At 38.9% G+C, this 22,714-nt stretch overlaps 1 protein-coding gene across 7 annotated transcripts in view; it reads right to left on the reverse strand.

The window, feature by feature from the left end:
- The window catches only part of RUFY2 (RUN and FYVE domain containing 2), a 44,182-nt gene extending 25,196 nt beyond the window's left edge, over positions 1-18,986 (reverse strand). The window contains exons 1-11 of one of the 7 annotated variants that reach the window (XM_006070279.4): positions 18,646-18,986; positions 16,606-16,779; positions 14,278-14,395; positions 8,057-8,158; positions 6,758-6,881; positions 6,524-6,585; positions 5,625-5,690; positions 5,074-5,143; positions 2,698-2,799; positions 2,312-2,428; positions 1,371-1,538 (exon numbers count right to left, since the gene is read on the reverse strand). In XM_006070279.4, coding sequence (XP_006070341.1) covers positions 1,371-1,538; positions 2,312-2,428; positions 2,698-2,799; positions 5,074-5,143; positions 5,625-5,690; positions 6,524-6,585; positions 6,758-6,881; positions 8,057-8,158; positions 14,278-14,395; positions 16,606-16,779; positions 18,646-18,649 — 1,107 coding nt within the window. In that variant the 5' untranslated portion in view covers positions 18,650-18,986. Of the gene's footprint in view, positions 1-1,370; positions 1,539-2,311; positions 2,429-2,697; positions 2,800-5,073; positions 5,144-5,624; positions 5,691-6,523; positions 6,586-6,757; positions 6,882-8,056; positions 8,159-14,277; positions 14,396-16,605; positions 16,780-18,211; positions 18,618-18,645 lie in introns of those variants that run through there. The other 6 variants (XM_006070278.4, XM_025284614.3, XM_006070277.4 and 3 more) reach the window with 6 other exon arrangements.
- Between the last annotated feature and the right edge of the window lie 3,728 nt (positions 18,987-22,714).

Consider the following 22,714-nt stretch of genomic DNA (forward strand, 5'->3'; position numbering starts at 1 on the left):
TGGCTTTGAATTTTTTAAACCCAAATATGTATAAGCTTTGTATACCATTTTGCTATGGGATTGTTATTTTGAAACGACCAGCCTTTATTTACAGATTGAAATATTCCTAGGTGCACCCCTAAGTTCACAGTAGCACTATTCACAACAGCCAAAACATAGAAATAACCCAAATGTCCATGAAAGATGAATGGATAAAGATGCGGTATATTTATACAGTGGAATACAGCTCAGCCATCAAAAAAAGAATGAAATAATGCCATTTTCAACAACGTGGATACAACTAGAGACTATCATACTAAGTGAAGTAAGTCAGAAAGAGAAAGACAAATACCATGTTATCTCATATGTAGAACATAAAATATGGCACAAATGAACATATCTATGGAATAGACTCACAGACACAGAAAACATATTTTTCACTGCCATGTGTGCGGGTGGAGGAGATGGACAGGGTGTCTGGGGTTAGTAACTGCAAACTATTACACGTAGAATAGATAAACAACAAAGCCCTCTGCATAGCACAGGGAACTATATTCAATATCCTGGGATAAATTATAATGGAAAAGAATATAAAAAAGAATGTATATGTATATGTGTAAATGAGTCACTTTGCTATACAGCAGAAATTAACACAACATAGTAAATCAACTATACTTCAGTTAAAAAACAATAAATTAAAAATAAAATACTCCTCGATCTAAAGCAGTACTACTATTAGTCTTCATTTAAAAATGTAACAAAGGGGGAATTCCCTGGCAGTCCAGTGGTTAAGACTCTGGGCTTAGACTCTGAGCTTAAGACTGCTGAGAACGTGGGTTCAGTTCCTGGTTGGGGAACTAAGATCCCATAAATCATGCAGTGCAGTCAAGAAAAAGATACATTAATAATAAAGGGAATAAAAACCCTCACCCTTCAATGTTTTCAGAGATGGCAGAATAAACTCTTGGAAAATACACTAATTTTTTCAAATTAAATTGTAAAAGGCTTTTGGCAACATGTCTACTTAACAACAACATTATCAGAAAACTCATAACAATTACAGTGAAGCATTTCAATCAAATCTCTCTCAGGACTATACTGTGCAAAGAAATGTTTAAAAATGTCTTGCTTATTTTGATTAAATTTTCCCAAAAGATTTAATCTTCATCTGTTAACCTGTCAACATCAAGAAACAAATTCAGGTAATTTTTGTCTGTTCTTCGACATTATTACATTTCTTCAGCTTCCATTCAGGAAAAAAGCCACTGATTTTTACTAATAAAATGGCACAATTACAATGAATTCATCTCCTCAAAATCAAACCCTTCATACAAATATTTGTTCTTAATTCATATAACAAGAAATTCCAAGATTTTAAGAATATTCCTTACCTGCAACTTCTGATATGTTTCTATGTTAATTGCTTTAACTTCCTCCAGTTGTTGTCGAAGGCCTATCAGTGTGTCTTGTTTCTCGTGGATATCTTTCTCCAACAACTTCATGGCAAGTTCAATCTCATGTTTCATACTAACTTGTACTGCCAGCTCATTCTCCACATCCTGCAATTCAACACAGCCTCAACTCACACACTATTTCAGGATGTCAAAGTCAGATACACAACAGTTAATTAGACCAAGAATCACTATGCAGACTACTGCTTTTGAGTTATAAGCCCCATTAAATGAAATCAGCTAGGCCCTATAACAACGTTCTATATTTTCAAAGGCACATTTTGTTAAATGAAAGCATTTTACAAATTCTATTAATTATCACTATTCTACTGGCTCAAGAATTATGGACTTTTAAGCCTCATAAACTCAGTATTAATTTTCCCTAAAGAAACGACATAGTCCATATAAGGCCAGAGGTAAGTCAAAAACACCATTTCACAAAGTTTTATTTCTTAAAGAATTTTATATCAGAGGATCTTAAGACAAATGTTTCTTGACTCTCTTTTTGACCTGGGTTGGTTACACAGGTATTTATAATCCATCAAGCTACAAACTTGTATTTTTCTGCTGATATTTCATAACCTAAAAGGTTAAAAAATAAGTTAACTTTAAATAAGACTTTACTGTTTGGATATTGATATCTGAATACATCACTATTTTCTGTAATGCTGGTCACAATGCACTATTTCACAAACTGACTATAACACTGTTTAAAAACACTGCTTATAAAACAGACACAGTGGGAGTTTAAAAAGTTAGAAGGAATTAAGGGAATGAGATTGCTATCTCACGCCAAGGAAGGTAAGTCTGATAGAGATTTTAACCAGAGCTTATGGGTAAATTATTATCATTTTTGCTAATGTAACTGTAATGCAACCTACTTGTCTTAACTGAGATTCATCTCGAAGCTGCCTTCTGGCTTCATTATACATTTCATCTAGCCCTTGCCTGGAATGCTTATATGTTTGAAGCTCAGTTTCCACATCTACTTTGGTAACCTAGGACAAAAACATAAAATGTTTTACTCTATATGGAGTGTGTTGCCATGCCTTCCCCAGGGGATCTTCCCAACCCAGGGATTGAACCCAAGTCTCTTATGACTCCTTCACTGGCAGGTGGGTTCTTTACCACTAGTGCCATCTGATAAATCCCTTCTATAATCACTTCTATTAATTAATACAGCACAGAAATATCCAGTCTATGCAAAAGCCCCCAAAATGGCTATTTCTGATGCAAGTCAATCTGTTTGTAATCAGTCTATACTTACCTCTAGGTGCTGCTGTGTTTTCATTAAAATCAATTTATTTTCACTTCGTAATTGATGATTTTCTTCTTGGAGTTTAATGATATTATTCTTTGCTATTGCTAACTAAAAATGAGGAATAAAAAAGATTTTAAACATCTTTATACTCGCTTTACCATTTATGTTCATGGCTATTCACAACAGAAGATAAAATTCTAAAATTTGTAAAATGTCTCTCCCATCTACAGAAATTTTCATAAGAAAAATGCTATTATCCCAAGGTACCAACTAAAGAAACTGTATTTCTATTTCCTTTTGTTAGTCAAATCATATGTCAGCTGAAACATATTGTTTATATGACTTACAATGTGTCCTGAATACAAAGCGCATGAGTAAGCATATGAAGAATTATATGCTAAACAATAAGACAACTGTTTATATGTTAAACAATAAGACTGTAAAGACTTGTGCAAAGACAACAACATCTATAAGGAAAGTTGTGCTATAATTGAAAATGTAATATAGACATTCATGATAACCAAACCAAGGGCACCCTGTGAAATCTGGGCACACTGAGTGACCATCACAAACATAAGACAGCTCTCACCACCAGAGTTAAATATGAATGACTAAGTAAGTGACTTGACTCTGAAGCCTAAAAGGAAAAAAGGGATTCTAGGAGAGGAAAGCAGAAACCAATCCCCAATGTTGGCTTGCAAATAAATTTCTAAAAACTTTGTCAGAAATGCAATTTGAACTTCACAGTGCCCCTATGGTCAAGAAGAGGCACAAACTAGTGAGCAGCTCTCGCCAATGGTCCCAATCTATCACACTATCAAATGGTCCTAAACTACCAAAATGAAAACTCATACAAACAATCATGTGCTTCCTGGTTTGGGACAACTGGGTCAGTTCTAAAAGAATGTGGATTCTAATTAACATGGAAAATAGAATTCATAGTTTTAATAACATATTTCTTCTTGGAGCCTAAGTAATTCTGAAAATGGAAAGCAATCCTATGGTTAAGTGAAAGTCACTCAGTCATGTCCGACTCTTTGTGACCCCATGGACATAGCCCACTAGGCTCCTCTGTCTGTGGAATTTTCCATTCAAGAGTAGGTAGCCATTTCCTTCTCCAGGGGAATCCCAACCAAGGGATCAAACCTGTGTCTGCCATATTGCAGGCAGATTCTCTACTGTCTGAGCTACTAGGGAAGCCCCTGTGGTAATTTTGTGGCTAGGCTGTGTTTTGTTTTTTTTTAAATCTCAAAAGCAACGTGGCATGTGTGTGTGTTCAGCTGTATCCAACTCTTTGAGACCCCACAGACTGCAGCCCGCCAGGCTCCTCTGTCCAAGGGATTTCCCAGGCAAGAATAATGGAGTGGGTTGCCATTTCCTTCCTCAAGGGATCTTCCTGACCCAGGGATCAAACCCACGTCTGTCTTGCATCTCCTGCATCTGAGCTACCTGCAAAGCCCCAAAGCATTACCATATGTAAAACAGATAGCCAAGGGAATTTGCTCTATGGCTCAAGAAACTCAAACAGGGACTCTGTATTAACCTAGAGGGGTGGGATGGGGAGGGAGATGGGAAGGAGGTTCAAAAGAGAGGGGATATATGTATACCAATGGCTGATTCATGTTGAGGTTTGACAGAAAACAAGAAAATTCTGTAAAGCAAATATCCTTCAATTAAAAAATAAATTAATTAAAAAAAGAGAGAGATGTGAGGGAGTTCCTTGGTGGCCTAGTGGTTAGGACTCAGCACTGTCATTGCCGTGGCACTGGCTCGAACCCTGATCGGGGAACTGAGATCCTGCAAGATGTATGGCATGGCCAAAACATTTTTTTTTAAAGTTAAAACAAAAAAGAGCTGAGATAAATTTCTGATTTGCGACCACTAAATAGCTACTTTGACAATGCAGAAAACCAGAGTACATCAGATGAGTTTCACACATAGGAGGCTAGAGAAAGGGTGGACATGATCATGGAGTGATGCTTGTAAGGAAAAGTAATCTGAATATGGGAACAAGGGGGATAGCATCATTTTAATGGGAATTTCTAACTATCAGATCAGATCAGATCAGGTCATCCAAGTCGAGAAATGAGATTCACAGTTTATTTATAGAAGAGTTTGTATGCATTGCATTGGGGGGCTCATTTCTAGAAGTTGGGTATCTCAAATAATTCACAGATTCACCTGAGGACTTGCCCGAGAATAATATGTGGTTTCTCTAGAACTTATGATGATCAACTACAAGTATTTCATCATAATGATGAAAACGTGTTTGTGTGTGTGCTCACACGTGTGCATGTGCTTAGTGCATTCATACTTAAAATGGAAAAGGATCACCAATACTAGGTCCTTGAAAGAGAATTATCCATGGCTGGGTTACAATACCTCTTCAATCAGCTTAGTATTTGACTTTTCTAATGAGTCAACTCTTGAATGGAGACTGCTGACTGTGCTGCTGAAATTGATAAAGAAAAACTCATTCAGAATCACACGAACTCACAAAGGCGAGAAAAAATTTGTTATCTTGGACTCTTCATGTTGACTGACATGCACCAACTGCCTTGTCTGAATTTTTTATTGCCACACTTACACATGAAGTCCTCTAAAGTAGGAAAAATGAATTTTTGAATCACCAAAATGACGTAAACTTTCACCTTACCTAGCGTTTTTGCTCAAGGGTAGAATGATAAGTCTGAAATTCTATTTTCAAATGTCTCTGAAGATTCTATTTAAAAATATAACTCTCATTTTCTGCTGAAAATCAATTCTTTCCAATAATTTTTTGTATTCTTAATTTCCATTCACTCTCTATCCCCTCAACCCCTTTTCAAATGCTTATAAAAAAGGAATAGGGTTAAGATGACCTAAAAGGGGGAAAAAAAACCTTAAGACAATATCCAAAATGTATTAAGTATCTATGTGTCCATAATACTTACTTCAGTTGTCTATTTAATTCTTCAACATAATTCTTCTGGTCTAATATTGCAGCAATTTGAACATTCCTAGAGGACGGGGAAAGCACCTTTTAGTTAATTGGAAAGGAATCTACTGGGTGGCCAAAAAAACAAACAAGAAATACACAAAAGGTCTAAATCATCTAAAACTGTTGTGAAACCATAACCGTAAAACAACATTTCAGTTCAGTTCAGTTGCTCAGTCATGTCCAACTCTTTGCAATCCCATGGACTGCACCACACCAGGCTTCCCTGTCCAACATTATCTTGCCTTTCAAATAACATTCAACAATCTTTATAATCAAATAGCAATAAGCTATGAACTAAAAAACTATTAACCTTTGTTAAATAAATTACATGCTAATATTAAACAATACCATTAGTATATTTTTTAATTTTTTGCATTTTTTAAGAAATCTATGTGACATATGAAGTGTAAATTTAAAGTATACAACATGTTAATCTATTTATATACTGTGATGGACTGCCATTGTAGCAATAATTAGCACCTCTCATATTACATAATTATCTTTTCTCTTTAGTAGACCAAATAAGTTTATTTTAAACACAACTGTCTTAAATAAACCAGTATTTGTAAGTTTATGAATAATAAACTTATATCTCTTTTTATCACAGAAATGAGAGTTGACAATTAAAATGCGTCTCTGGGGAATTCCCTGGCAGTTCAGTGGTTAGGATTCTACATTCCCACTGCCAAGGGCCTGGGTTTGATACTTGGTTGGGGAACGAATATCCCATAAGCCTTGAAGCACAACCAAAAAATAAATAAAAATTAAAATGAGTCTCTGAACTAACAGTACAACCAAAAGTCATACTTCAGACTAAAATACAGTATATGAAATAACTTAAGAAAATCATACCTTTCTTTATTTCCAATATCTTCTTCATTCTTTAAATACATTGAAAAATCAATCACTCCAACCTGAAATAAATAAAGTTATTTTTAGAGAGTAGAAATACTAGAAGTACCTCCAAAATACAACTGATTTTCATCCTTAATTTTTCTTTAGTGTTTAATAGCACTGTTTACACCTGGATCAAAGAGGAAGAGTACAAACTGAAAATACTGTGCCTTTGGCACCATTTTCACTTACTTGTGAATCTAAATCCTCTCCCTTTACACACAGATTAGCATCTATCACATTCAGGCCAACCAGCAGCCCAACAATTACTGCTCCTTCTTCTTCCATCATTAGTGCATGATACTCATAGAATTCACTGTGAAAATTAAAATAATAAAAATTGTAAATCACAAATTTATTTCAAAAACTAACTTGTAAAATCTCAATACCTTATAACAAGCATGGAACCAATATTAAGCGAGGTATCTTAAAATTAGCCTTTCTGTACACAAATTAAAAGACGCTTACTCCTTGGAAGGAAAGTTATGACCAACCTAGATAGCATATTCAAAAGCAGAGACATTACTTTGCCAACAAAGGTTCGTCTAGTCAAGGCTATGGTTTTTCCTGTGGTCATGTATGGATGTGAGAGTTGGACTGTGAAGAAGGCTGAGCGCTGAAGAATTGATGCTTTTGAACTGTGGTGTTGGAGAAGACTCTTGAGAGTCCCTTGGACTGCAAGGAGATGCAAACAGTCCATTCTGAAGGAGATCAGCCCTGGGATTTCTTTGGAAGGAATGATGCTAAAGCTGAAACTCCAGTACTTTGGCCACCTCATGCGAAGAGTTGACTCATTGGAAAAGACTCTGATGCTGGGAGGGATTGGGGGCAGGAGGAGAAGGGGACGACAAAGGATGAGATGGCTGGATGGCATCACTGACTCGATGGACGTGAGTCTCAGTGAACTCTGGGAGTTTGTGATGGACGGGGAGGCCTGGAGTCAAGAGTAAAATCAAAAATGACCAGATTCTCCACAACATCGCAGAGGCGCTCTGAGAGAATAAGGCCAAATGGAGGGGCTGCCATAGGCCCACTCCTTCTGAAAACTAGTCTCCTTGCTTCGAAAGTCTGTCTTAAACATTTGTCCTTTCATTTAAATAGACAGTTTAAAAAATACCCAAAATACAGCCAAAGCAGTGGTTTGCATATTCAAGATCTAAAAAGAAACCTCTTCAATTAAAGCCCCAAATTTCAATACAAATTTCCATTCATAGAATTAACTGTAACTTAAAAAATTAAAAATTAAAAATATGACATACAAATTTCCACCTTATTGGCCAATAAAAACCTTACAGTATTCATTTTTCAGGCTAGTTCTTGATCTATGTTATGTCCCCACCGTTGTCTTCTATCTCATTTTTCTCCTTCTTTTATTTTATGCCATTACGATGTGTTTTGTGTATCTTTTCATACTACATCTTCTATCCTTTTTGGAAGACAGGATATAAATGAAATCAAAAATGAAAATGAACATGATTTAATGGTAATTACCTCAAGAGATCCCTTTGAATAATTAAGCAACGCAGGTAATCAGCCATTTTTTTCTGCATGAGGGCTAATCGAAGCCACGCTCTTGCACGACCCAGGGGGGTCCTGAAAAGCAAAACCAAATGGTCAGGAAACAGTCTCCGCCCAAAGATTATAGACTACATCTTCTACCTTTGTTGAGACACACGTTAATAATGAGAAAAGGCAATTAATCATGGTTTTACCTTTGTTTCTAGAGCTTTAAGTTAGTTCTTTGATCATGCAAACCAATCCCTAAGAGCTATTTAAGTCTCTAAGGTAAACCTGAACCTCCAGGACATCTAGGTGCCACTTCATGCCTTGAAAGAAATGACTCTCTAAACAGGGAGGATATTTCTACAAGATATATTTTGTCAGAATAGGCTTAGCCCTCTAAACATGATTATGCAAAATCCATCAGTAAAGGCAGTATGATGCCCTCAAAAAATAACTGGCCTTGTATCTGAATTTTAAAAAGCATAACAATGCTAAGAAGGTATCTAGCTGCTAATGAGAATCACCAGGCTGCTTGCTGTTTCTCAAATGTTTCTTTGACCCAGTTGTCCTTTAGAACATGAAATCTCCTCTCTAACATGGAGACCTGCTGGAACAAAACTTCTAATACAACAAGTATGTCTGAAAGGTTGTGGCCCAGGGCCATTTTTGCTGGCTATAAGCAGAGTCTCTGAGACCAGAGGGAGCACACAGCTCTTCTTAAAACTGAAGGTGTTTGTGTTCAAGATGAAAATTAATTCTGTCTAGGCAAGAGATGTACTGATGTGTACCAGGCAAAAAAACAAAACAAAACACAAACTACAGTATCTCCTTATGGCAAACTGAACAAAACCATCTGGAGAAGATAATCCATGCTCATGGAACAGCGGCATGACCTGTGCCAAATTCTGAGGCCACTGTCCTGCTAAGGTCATTGTAACGGGGACAGAATAAAGGGATAAAAGAGGTGATGAAACAGGTTAATCACACTAGGGGACTGTAAATAGAAAATATATGGTAGACCGCAGTAAGTTAATGATTACTCAGGAAAGCAGGTTTGCTTAACCACAAAACCATGCAGCAGAAGCAAAAGACGTGCCCCTAAACAATAAAACGGTGGCATGAGACTCACATACTGCCCGGTGAGCTCAGTATGTTAATGATCCCCAGGACATGCTCTCTGTACACATTAAAAAAAAAAAAGTAATTTGTGGACCTAGCTTGACCACAGAGAGATAAGAAAACTCCCCTGCTTAACCTGGAGGAGGAACTGATGATGGAAGCATGATGTCTCCTGAAGAAAGACAAAGGTCTTCACCCTGCTGCCCGCTTTTCCTTTGATTATAAAACTGTAACCTAGTAAGTTCTAGGGCACAGTATTTCTCATTCACTTGTAAGACTCACAAGCGTCCTATTCTAATAAATCACTTATCTATCACTCTGCCTCTTGAATTCCTTTTCTGTGCTGAGACATAAAGGACTATGGTACTGGAGCTCTTCAGAGCCTGTGAAAGGACACAAACGGTTTCAACTGAAGACAAAATTCATGGGATGTTATACCTCTCAAGGACTTAAACTTATTGAAAATAAAAGTGTGGATGTATTCTCCTGCTAAAAAAAAATAAATCTCATCTCTCTCTTATCCAAGTTATCATTTAATAAAATAAAACCAAGATTTACAGAGGATGAATGACTTTTTATTTAAAGAGAAATACATCACTCACACTTTTATATTTTCTTATGCAGAAAACTTTTTGTCAGGTAATGTGGGAAAAAACTTAATTGTCACTTCTAACAGCTAACATATTTCTTCTGCTTAGCATTTTAATGAACACTTTTTTCAGAAAATACTTTTTACTTTTGCAGAGTCTGGCTTTTTAAAAACAACAAGACCATGTATTTTCATATTAAAATAAAAGGCATTTCTGGAATTTAAATTCCCTTTTTCCTCTTTTAAAATTGTGCCTGTGCTCAATCAGACTCTGCAATCTCATGGACTATAGCCCACCAAGCTCCTCTGTCCATGGAATTTTCCATAGAAGAATACCAGAGTGTGGGCTCTTTCCAAACCAGGGGTCAAACCCACGTCTCTTGCATTGGCAGGCTTTTTTTTTTTTTTTTTTACCATTGGGCCACCTGGGAAGCTCTGTTAAAAACTGTGATACCTTATACACTGAGAGAAATATGAAGTGTGAACATCACTTGCTATTTAATTCTAAAACCTGGGTTTAAATCCTGGCTCTGCCTTTTTTTTAAAAATAACTTGACTGATTGATTGACTTAGGTTGTGCTGGGTCTTCATTGCTTTGGGCGGGTTTTCTCTCTTTTTGGTGAGCAGGGGCTACTCTTGGTTGTGGTATGCAGGCTTCTTCTCCATGCGGTGGCTTCTCTTACTGTGGAGCACAGGCTCCAGGCACTCGGGCTTCAGTAGCTGCAGCTCCCGGGCTCTAGAAGTGGGTTCTAGAGCACAGGCTCAGTAGTTGTGGCACTCAGGCTTAGCTGCTCTGTGGCATGTGGAATCTTCCCAGACTAGGGAAAGAACCTGAGTCCCCTGCATTGGCAGATGGATTCTTATCCACTGCACCACAGGGAAATCTGTGGCTCTGCTACTTATAATTTCTTTGATCTTTACTTTTCACATCTATATAATTATTAATAAACTCTACTCTAAGAATGATTTAAGCACTAAATGAGATAATTCATGTAAAACAGTTATCTTATTACCCTGATACATTGCTCAATAAATAGAAGCCATTTACTTTGAGCACTCAAGTATAACTTGCAAACATTTGGATCATGTAACAACAGAAAACATTACCATATTCCCAAAACCCTAAATCGTAAAGCTAAGAGAAAGCAGACTTAAAACGAAGAAAGTAGGGAAAACCACTAGACCATTCAGATATGACCTAAATCAAATCCCTTACGATTATACAGTGGAAGTGACAAATAGATTCATGGGATAGATCTGATAGACAGAGTGCCTGAAGAATATGGACAGAGGTTGGTGACACTGTACAGGAGACAGGGATCAAGACGATCCCCAAGAAAAAGAAATGCAAAAAAGCAAAATGGCTGTCTGAGGGGGCCTTACAAATACCTGTGAAAAGAAGAGAAGTGAAAAGCAAAGGAGAAAAGGAAAGATATACCCATTTGAATGCAGAGTTCCAAAGAATAGCAAGGAGAGATAAGAAAGCCTTCCTCAGTGATCAGTGCAAGGAAATAAGAGGAAAACAATAGAATGGGAAAGACTAGAGATCTCTTCAAGAAAATTGGAAATACCAAGGGAACATTTCATGCAAAGATGGCACAATAACAGACAGAAATGGTACGGACATACAAAAGCAGAAGATATTAAGAGGTGGCAAAAATACACAGAACTATACAAAAAAGATCTTCATGACCCAGATAATCACTATGGTATGATCACTCACCTAGAACCAGACATCCTAGAATGAGAAGTCAAGTGGGCCTTAGGAAGCATCACTACAAACAAAGCTAGTGGAGGTGATGGAATTCCAGTTGAGCTATTTCAAATCCTGAAAGATGATGCTGTGTAAGTGCTGCATTCGATATGCCAGCAAATTTGGAAAACTCAGCAGTGGCCACAGGACTGGAAAAGGTCAGTTTTCATTCCAATCCCAAAGAAAGGCAATGCCAAAGAATGCTCAAACTACTGCACAATTGCACTCATCTCACACGCTAGTAAAGTAATGCTCAAAATTCTCCAAGCCAGGCTTCAGCAATATGTGAACCGTGAACTTCCAGATGTTCAATCTGGATTTAGAAAAGGCAGAGGAACCAGAGATCAAATTGCCAACATCCGCTGATCATTGAAAAAGGAAGAGAGTTCCAGAAAAACATCTATTTCTCCTTTATTGACTATGCCAAAGCCTTTGACTGTGGATCACATCAAACTGTGGAAAATTCTGAAAGAGATGGGAATACTAGACTACCTGACCTGCCTCTTGAGAAATCTGTATGCAGGTCAGGAAGCAACAGTTAGAACTGGACATGAAACAACAGACTGGTTCCAAATAGGAAGAGGAGTACATCAAGGCTGTATACTGTCACCCTGGTTATTTAATTTATATGCAGAGTACACCATGAGAAACGCTGGGCTGGAGGAAGCACAAGCGGAATCAAGATTGCTGGGAGAAATATCAATAACCTCAGATATGCAGATGACACCACCCTTATGGCAGAAAGTGAAGAAGAACTAAAGAGCCTCTTGATGAAAGTGAAAGAGGAGAGTGAAAAAGTTGGCTTAAAACTCAACATTCAGAAAATTAAGATGATGGCATCTGGTCCCATCACTTCATGGGAAATAGATGGGGAAACAGTGAAAACAGTGGCTGACTTGATTTTTTTGGGCTCCAAAACCACTGCAGATGGTGACTGCAGCCATGAAATTAAAAGAAGCTTACTCCTTGGAAGGAAAGTTATGACCAACCTGAAAGTGAAAGTGAAAGTGAAGTCGCTCAGTCATGTCCGACTCTTTGTGACCCCATGGACTGTAGCCTATGAGGCTCCTCCGTCCATGGGATTTTCCAGGCAAGAATGCTGGAGTGGATTACCATTTCCTTCTCCAGGGGATCTTCCCAACCCAGGAATCGAACCTGGGTCTCCCGCATTGCGGGCAGACGCTTTACCGTCTGAGCCACCAGGGAAGCCCACCTATTAAAAAGTAGAGACATTACTTTGACAACAAAGGTCTGTCTAATCAAGGCTATAGTTTTTCCAGTAGTCATGTATGGATGTGAGAGTTGGACTATAAGAAAGCTGAGCACCGAAGAATTGATGGTTTTGAACTGTGGTGTTGGAGAAGACTCTTGAGAGTCCCTTGGACTGCAAGGAGATCCAACCAGTCCATCCTAAAGGAAATCAGTCCTGAATATTCATTGGAAGGACTGATGCTGAAGCTGAAACTCCAATACTTTGTCCACCTGATGCAAAGAACTGACTCATTTGAAAAGACCCTGATGCTGGGAAAGATGGAAGGCGGGAGGAGAAGGAGACGACAGAGGATGAGATGGTTGGATTGCATCACCGACTCAATGGACATGAGTTTGAGTAAGCTCTCGGAGCTGGTGATGGACAGGGAGGCCTGTTGTGCTGCAGTCCATGGGGTTGCAAAGAGTCAGACGCGACTGAGCAACTGAACTGAACTGAAGAGAAAACAAACTGATACTCTGACAAAAAATGGTAAGCATTTTTTCTAAAAAAGTTATCTCTTTCACAAGAATTAAGATATATTAAAGGAAGCTCTTATATCTTAATCATACCCTGAAGAACATAAGAACCCAGGCTTAACAACAAAAAACCTGCAAAAACTTTTCAACATTCATGAGTTACTAGCTAGAACATTCAGCTCTTAAGACATTTCATATACAGTTATCCTCAGTATTGGGACCCCCTCAGATATCAAAATCCATGGATACTCAAGTCCCTCTTCTAAAATAGCACAGTATTTGTGTATTACCTATGCACATTCTCCCATACATTTTAAATCATCTCTAGATTATTTATAATACTTAATACAATGTAAATACTATGTAAATAATTGCGCACATGTGACAACTTCAAGTTTTGCTTTTTGGAACTTTCTAGAAAATCTCTTTTTCAAACAGTTTTGATCCAAAGTTGGTCGAATCCACAGATGCAGAACCTACAGATATTAAGGGCCCACTCTACCTTCATCTGGTCAATCAGGCAGGTGACATTATAGATCCCAATTTTCACAACAAGAGAAGGTATTTGCCCAAGTCTTGTGGTATATAAATGGCTTATTGGTGAATTCAAATCTCCTGAGCCTCTGTCCTGGATTTAACCTAAATAGTACTGATGGCCTACTACTGCAAACTAGCTTTAGACTCAGGAAACAGAACTTCGTAATTGATACACCCTATCTTAAAAGAACTTCCCTATTTCCTGCAATGCAATGCAGAATTTAAGTAAGTGGTACAACACAGGAGTGAATACAGTGATAAGAATATAAAAGAAAGAGCACTTAATTCTTATTGAAGGGGCTAAGAAAAATTTCGTAAAGGAAATAAAATTTGAACTGATTAATAGTAAACAGAATTTTATTCGAGAATGCAAGAAGGCTACATAAGGCAGAGAGAATATAATAAACTAGAGTGTGAGGTACTTTTAAGGAACAGTAAATACAGGTCTACGGTTAGGGATGAACAAGTAATAGGATTACTTACTTAAGACCAGGTAAATCCCGGACACTAGCTCCTATTTCCTCTGCTTCTGGGTATAGCTTCTCCACCAGTTCCAAAGGGCCCCAGATAGTTTTGTTATAACTTAGAAATGATTTTCTCACTTTAAAAAGAAAATATAATAAATGCATACAACTTAAACATGCAAAACTGTAGTAACTTCTTGTTAAATATTTAGTTTCAACATTTCTAACGTAATGTACAATTTTTCAGACAGCCTTTCCTCTCTTGTCACTATATAGCCCTACTGAACAGGAGCCTGTTTCTCAGGATTCTGATATTTTCCTTATCAGAAATATGCATCTTGGCCATTATTCCACATCAGAAATATGCAAGTAGGCAATTAAAGTAAAAAACAACGATGCTCATTCTTGACCAATACCAAAATAAGACTGGTGGCCCTAGTCGGTTGATCTTTACCAATGTATTAAATAAACCAAGGACAAATAGTTATTTTACTTTTAAACACAAAAAAATTGCAACTTTACTTTTCCTTTTATTTGTTTCTAAGATTTGGGTAATATAAAACCATGAAATCACTATGTTTCTTTCTTAATACTGACCAAATCTCCTGTAAATTCAGTACTCCTATGATACCCACCACCCAACAAGATAGGTAATTTTTCTTTGGGGAAGAAAAATCAATCAGCACAAAGTCGCTTTACAATGATTTATAAAAATAAGCATTTGACTATTAGAATATGCCTCATGATATTTTGTGAAGTAAAGGAAAATAAATTCGGAAAAGAGTTTAAAATGTAACTACTTTGGCCATCATTTGGCAAATTCAACTTTAGCAAGTTGGAGGAAAATAAAGATCTACGTCACTATTTTTTTTTTTAATAGAAAGGAAGTTTTTCAAAACACAAATTAAAACTCAAGGCCTAAGATAAGATTGTCGACTTCCTTAGGTTTTAAAAGAAGTACTCAGAGAGTGGGACTCTGAAGAGTCAGCAAAAATGTGGGGAAAGAAACACATTCACTGTTGTTTGATCAGTGAAGTCTTTATAGACATAAGCTGCCTCTATCCTTTGACCCAGGTATTCTACTCCAAGGAGTCCTAACGAAACCATAGCATTTGTAGACGTGTACAAATGTATAAATCCAAAGATGTCCTTACAGCACAATTTTAATAATAAAAAACTGGAAGCAACCTAAGTGTACATTAAGAGGACAGTAGTTAAATAAGTCATGGTATGCATATATAATGAAATATTATACATTATGTATATTATACATATACTATGAAGGCAATGGCACCCCACTCCAGTACTCTTGCCTGGAAAATCCATGGACAGAGGAGCCTGGTAGGCTGCACTCCATGGGGTCGCTAAGAGTCGGACACGACTGAGCGACTTCACTTTCACTTTTCTCTTTCATGCATTGGAGAAGGAAATGGCAACCCACTCCAGTGTTCTTGCCTGGAGAATCCCAGGGACGGGGGAGCCTGGTGGGCTGCCGTCTATGGGGTCACACAGAGTCGGACACGACTGAAGTGACTTAGCATTAGCATGAAATATTATACATATACTATGAAATATTATACATATACTATGAAATATTATACATATACTATGAAATATTATTCACTATTATCATCATTTTCAGGGAGTACTCACATTTCTACAATAACCCAATCCAGAGGACAATTTTTCTAGACATGTTTTCCACGCACTGCTGCTGCTAAGTCGCGTCAGTCGTGTCCGACTCTGTGCGACCCCATAGACGGCAGCCCACCAGGCTCCCCCGTCCCTGGGATTCTCCAGGCAAGAACACTGGAGTGGGTTGCCATTTCCTTCTCCAATGCATGAAAGTGAAAAGTGAAAGTGAAGTCGCTCAGTCATGTCCGACTCTTAGCGACCCCATGGACTGTAGCCCACCAGGCTCCTCCATCCATGGGGTTCTCCAGGCAAGAGTACTGGAGTGGGGTGCCATTGCCTTCTCCGGAAGAGAGCACAAACTAGTGATAATAGTTCATACCAGCATTATCAAGCTTAAATTTTTCTAAATAACTCTATAGTTGTCCTAAAACGGAAAAAAATAAAAATAAAAAAAAAATAAAATGGAAAAAAGTTCAGAGTATGCTGAGAAAAAAATTTAAATCAAATAACTTTTTACAAAACACTAAGGATTTTCTGAAGACCACCCATGAGGAAATATAAAGCAGTAGGGTATTTTCTCCAAAAACCAACCCACCCAGCATTTTTAGAGTGACAGTAATTATGGCCTCAAAAAAAAAATTTACATTTTTAAGGATGTTTAAGATGGGAGGGGGGCCGCTCCAAAGTTGATTTTTTAAAAATTTTCCAGTACCTTTAAGACCGTGTTTCAGACAATGTTCCATAACAACGAAGAACTGCTGCAAGGGGGGATAATCAGAATCCAAAGTGCGGCCAAAGCTTAGAGCAGATTCAATGAGTCCTTTGATACTGAGTTTAGCCATGTTTAACAAGTTTGCTCTCTCTACAGCTGTGGGGTCTTTTGTAGCTGAAAGCACAAGAAAGGAGTCCAACATCACTTGCAAGACCTGATATCAAAAAATATCCAAACCGTTTTCTTCCCCTATAAAACCAACAGTGGTTTGCTTTTCCTTGGTGGACAAGTCTTCCTAACTAACCTACACCCCTAGTTAACTTTCTTTCTATGTCTCTCATGCATACCATAGGACAATGCTCACTCCAGTTAAAGTTTATGAATTATTCTCAAAATCCTGCTAATTGGCTATTCTCAAGTATTCATTTTACAATTTTTCTGTGGAGTTTAAGTGTGGAGTAATGTTTAAGGGTCTGGTACAAAGGTGGACAGCAGGAACTGTCAAGGATGAATTCAAAGGCAAAAAAGTACTCTGAATAAACTGGCAATAAAATAAAAAGTAGTTAAAATTCTAAGATTCCAGTTTCACCCACAACAAACATGACAGGTAAATAATAAAACAGGGAGATACAAGAGAAGCCATTCAACTCTAACTCATTTTAACCCTCTACCTTGCTTTTTTCATTGCAATTGTAGTTTTGTATTCCGGGACTCCTTTATTTCCCCAGAGGAAATAAAAGCAGGGTCCAGTTTCACGTGAAAGTTCCCTGACCTTCCATACAGCTGATCCAGTTAAATACCAAGTTAATGGATGCATTTTTAAAAATTGATTTTAACTGATATTTTCAATTCACAAAAGATTTTCTTTCACACAAATTTTATCGTCAGTTTCTTATAAATTCAGATGCTTCCCATACTCTCATTACTGTTGTGCTGGAAGAAATATTTTCAGCAAACACAGATGACAAAGTGAAGTGCAAAAAATAAAGCACTTTCGTATACTGTCTCATAGTCTTTTGACAAATTTACTAGTTCAAGTAAACCAAGTGTCAGTTTTTCCTTCACTGGATAAAAAGTCCAGGATTCCTAGTATTCTAGTTCTGATCACAGACAGCTAGGCGTGAAGCCTGACACTGAATCCTAAGCAACGTAAAAATGCAGTCACAAATACTATAGCCAAGCTAGCTTTTGGAGAATCTCCTCACAAGACATCATTTCTTCCAATCTGCATCGTGATATGACTCCTTTTTCGGAGACGAAACCAGTCAATATTTCATAGTCTGCAGCAATTCTCATTTTTCTTAACAGCGCCCATCACAATATGTAATGTATAATGAGACAATCAAGACAAACGGCGCCTTAATGCTCGGAGGAAGGTCCTGGTGGGCGCCAGTAGCTTCCTAAGAGCGTTTACACCTGAGCCGCGCCCCGCCCGGGCTCGCGGATGCGTCTGACCGCGTTGCGGCCCCCACACTCGGCCAATGGCGGGTTCCAGCATCTTGCCTGGGCCTAGAACCCCTTCCCTGCCTCCCTGCCTCCCTTGCTCCTAGACAGCAAGACTGCCCAAGGGCTCCGGACACCGCCAGCACCCTCACAGAGGGCTCACCCGGGGTCCTGCGCCGCATCGCTGTCCCTCTCCCGCCCTCGGCGTCCGGAACCCAGGCCAAATCATGAGACGCTTCCCTCCGCCTCCCCCAAACCTGAAAAGTCATCGCCCGTCCCCGATTGTTCCCCCGACCCTGGAGCGGCACCCCGGCTGGCCCTGTGCTGGCTCCCTGTAAGCCGTCGGACCGCGGAACCTTGGCCATTAGGCCCCCGAACGGGGGCGGGGGCGGGAGGGAACGAGGGGCGGCCGCGCGTTGCCATGGCGACCCCGGGCGCCCCTGCGTCCCCGGCTGCCCCCGCCCAGCCCCAAGCCCAGGTTCGGAACCCAGTCTGGACTCGCAGGCCTCGATGCCCACGCCGCCAGTCCGCCTCCCCTGGCCGCGGCCTCAGCCAGCACGGAGGGCCGGGCGTCCACTCGCGGCCCGCTCCCCTTACCCATGGCGGCGGTGGCGATACAGTCTCGGGCGGGGACTCCCTGGGCCCCGCCAGCAGCTCCCTTCAGGCGCGCGGCGGCCGCCACGGCGTCTGCAACCAGGCCCGCTGCGGCCCACAGCGCTCCCGGCGGCGGGAGGACGCCCAGGTGGTACTGCGGCGCCCGCGTCGGGCGGGGGACTCTAAGAGCCTGCAGCCAGCCTCGGAGAAATCCGCCCTCGCTGAGCCTCTCCGCGTCCAGCTGGACCGGAAGGAGAAGGAGCGTGAGGGAGACCTCGGGTTGTGGAGCCAGAAGGCGGACTCTGATCTCTTATTTGTGGGCTTCTCCGGAGCACTAGGGTTCCATTTCCAAGGGGAGGCGAGCAAGCCAAGTGCAAAGGTTTTCATCTGCAAGGTCCAACTGCGTTTAATCTAACACACCTGACCGCGCCCCTGCTTCAGTAACTCGTAGGGGACCAAAAGAATTTAGAAAATCTGAAGCAATTAACACTACGCAGAAATCTATTTAGCCCAAATTTTAACCAGTAAGTCCACTGCTTTATAAAAAGCAAGGAGGAACAGCCTCAGCAATCAAAGGTGCAGAGATAAAACCTGCGTTTTCTCATTTCAGAGAGGAAAAATCCCTCATGGACACTAGGTTTTAAGTTGTATCAATTTGCAGAAAGTAAGCTGTTACCTAGTTAGATCAGCAATTGTTAAGATGGTGGCCGAGTTAGAAATAGACTGGTGTTTTGTGGAAATGGTGAGATGTTTATCTCATCACATTGGCCCGCGTACAGTTCTCATGCTTCTTGACTTCGTTTGGTTTTTAATTTTTTATTGTGAAACAATCCTACATAGATAAAAGTGTATAAAGCATACATATACGTTTAAAGAATCATAAACAGATGGATAAAGAGCACCAGATCAAGCAAGCATAGGAGTCATCTTGAGGGTAGGGGGAAGCCTTTAGCCACAATGTCCCTGGAAGTAAATGTGATCCTGAATTCTGAGTCGTTTCCTTGCTTTTCTGCATGTTACTACCACATAAGTATGTGCCCCTAATCAACGTAGTTTATTTCTCCTGTTCACAAACTTTTCACAAGTGGGATAACATTACGAACATTACTTGTTTCTGGTGTTCAACATCATCTATGTCCATGAGGAGTTTCCCGTTTATACGTACATCCTGGTTCCTACATGCGGGAGTCTCTTGGCCATGTAAAAAGAATAGACTTACTGAAAATCAAGTATGCCTTTCTTTAAATTTACCAACTCATGCCAAAGTGTTTTCAAATTTTCTCATAATTTACACTATCAGCAGTGTTGTTTTTCTATTGCTGTGTCCATTGTTATGCCTAGAATTGTGAGGATTTCTTCATTTTTTTTGGCCAGTCTTGTGGGTAGACTGCATGGAAGATTTTTTATTTCTCTCATTACTGATGACATTGAGAACTCTACCTATGCGTACTATTTGGAATTTCATTTTACAAAGAAACGGTGCCTGTTTTACTATTGACTTACCTTTTTATTGACTTGTGCAAGTTAATGTTCTGCATACTAATTTCAGGTCAGTTGTGTGTTGCCAATATCTGTGGGCCAATTTTTTTTCTCTCCTTATGGCAACTTTTGACTAAATATAAATTAATTTTCCTGTAGTGAATTTATAGTTTATGCCTTAGTATCTTAAGGAGCCGTCCTTATTCCAAAGTTATGAAGATTTTTTTTTTTTAATAATTACAAGAACTTCCCTGGTGGGCCAGCAACTAAGACTCCAAGCTCCCAAATGCTGAGAGGGTCTGGGTTCAATCCCCGGTCAGGGAACTAGATCCTGCATGCCACAACTAAAGATCCCAGGGTGCTGCCACTAAGACCCTGTGCAACCAAATAAATATTTTAAAAAAGAATGATAGTTTTGCCTTTCATATTTAGGCCTGTTATTGCACCCAGAATTTTAGTGATTAAAGATAATGTCAAGTTTCATTTCTTTGGCTGTCAGTTCCTAGGCCAATGCCTCGTTTGATTTTCAGAACCACCCCATGAGAAAGGAATTACTTACTTCTGTTTTACAGATAAAATTAACCTCAGAAAGATTAAATAACTTGCCCAAAGTCACAGTACTATTGACACAACCATAAGCTGAACTAATACAAAAGTAGCCTCTATTTTTATAATCTCAAAATACAACTGTGGGTATTTTTTTTTTTAAACTTTTTGGCCATATCCCGAGGGATGTGGGATCTTAGTGTCCCAACTAGGGATTTAACCCTCGTGCCCTGCGTTCAAGTATAGAGTCTTAACCGCTCAACAACAGAAGTCCCTGTCTGTGGTTTTTACAGTGCTTCAAGGAGTCTAAAACTCACATGTCTAACCCCTTCCATTATCTTGCTGTTAAACACTGAAATGAATGAATGTTCATTTTTCTCCTCTCCAAATGATGAGTACAAAAGGAGGGATTTGTATTCTAAGTGCATTTAGAAAAGCAAGTAAAATTAAGATTATATATTTTAGAAAACCATGAGAACAAAGGAAAAGTTTTATTTCCTAGATTGCTTCCCCCCATTGTAACAAGTAGTAAACAAATCTTGTTCAGTAATAGACTCACTGTATTTAAAGCTAAGAAATATCTCTTCCAGGGAGATGTTAAGCTCCAAAATACACATTTGCCAGATACTCTAGTCAGCTTGTATTGAACAGAATTTGGAATTAGGGTGTATGTTTAAACCTTATTATACTGAACAATTTTAAACTAGAATATTAGTCTGTTCTGAGTATACAGATTTGGTTAACAGCCACAAAGGCGATGGTTGAAGCCAATGACTGTCCAAGGAGGGAGAACAGGACCAGACCAAACACAGAGCTCTGGGAAAGACCAGTCTTTAGAAAGTGAGAGATGAAGAAGAAAAGAAGAGAACCAGAAGAGACAGCAAGAGAACTCAGGAGACAGGAACTCTGAGCTGATTCAGGAATGGGGACACTGGAATGGCTACCCTTTCCTCACAACCTGGCTTGCCACCATAAGACCTTGTCTAGGCTAATGGTGCTCTTGACGCGGACCTGCACAAAGTGAGTGACCAATAACATCAGTGACTGGTAGCCATTGCCGCCTTAGTCCTTGGCATGGATGTCATAAACTGCATTATTAACAATTTGAGGGCCCAGTCTGGGTTTAACTTCCAGCTCACTCAATCCCGCCAACTCACAGCATCTTATGTATAAAAGATGAGTCCTATTTCTTTTAAATAAGTGCTTAGAATCTTGTAATCAATACAGATTCCCAAATGACAAGAAACATGGAACTCCTCCCTAGGTTCTTCTTCCATTGGGCTTTACTGTGCAGGCCATACAAATCTGTAAAGCAGCCATTAGTGAAGCCAAAGAATTTTCTTATTCTAGGAACTGAAATTATCTTAGATTCCTTCCTGTTATATAAATTAATGATAACCAACCAATATTTAAGCCTTATCTCTGCAACTTCCTTGTTTTTCCTGTTGAATCCATAGTCTCTCCGTGATCAGCTCCATCCTATGCATGTCAACACGCCTTGGTTTCAGCTTTAGAACATTGTCAATATTTCACTTCTCAATACTGGAAAAAATGGTGGACAACCCTGAACTTAATTATTATTTAGTATTAATCATTGACACAGTGTGATCTTAGAGTAAAAAAAAAATTATTTAATAAAAACATCAAGTTATAATTTTTTAAAAAACATGCGTGGTAGAGGCAACAATTTCTAATGTACTTCTCATTAAAAAAAAAACAAAACTTGGAGAGAAATGAGAGATCCTCCCCCAAAGTTGGATACACTAAAATTGGTCACCATATAAGTAACTAAGCACCTTGAGATAATTCTGTTTTATAAAACATCTTCATACAAAAAAGGAAAATTGAGTAATGCCCCAAAACAAAGGGGCATATGAACATAAATAGGTGAAAATAGGGATACACCTTTTTTGTCATCAATTCAGCAAAATTTTTTCCCAAAAGAATAATAATTATTATTTTCTTTAATATCAAAATCTACTCTAAAACACTAAAAACTGAAAATAAAAAGTGGGAGAGGAAGGGGAAATAACTAGGAGAGTAAGGG

The sequence above is a fragment of the Bubalus bubalis genome, chromosome 4 (assembly GCF_019923935.1).
Source record: "Bubalus bubalis isolate 160015118507 breed Murrah chromosome 4, NDDB_SH_1, whole genome shotgun sequence".
Classification (NCBI taxonomy): Eukaryota; Metazoa; Chordata; class Mammalia; order Artiodactyla; family Bovidae; genus Bubalus; species Bubalus bubalis.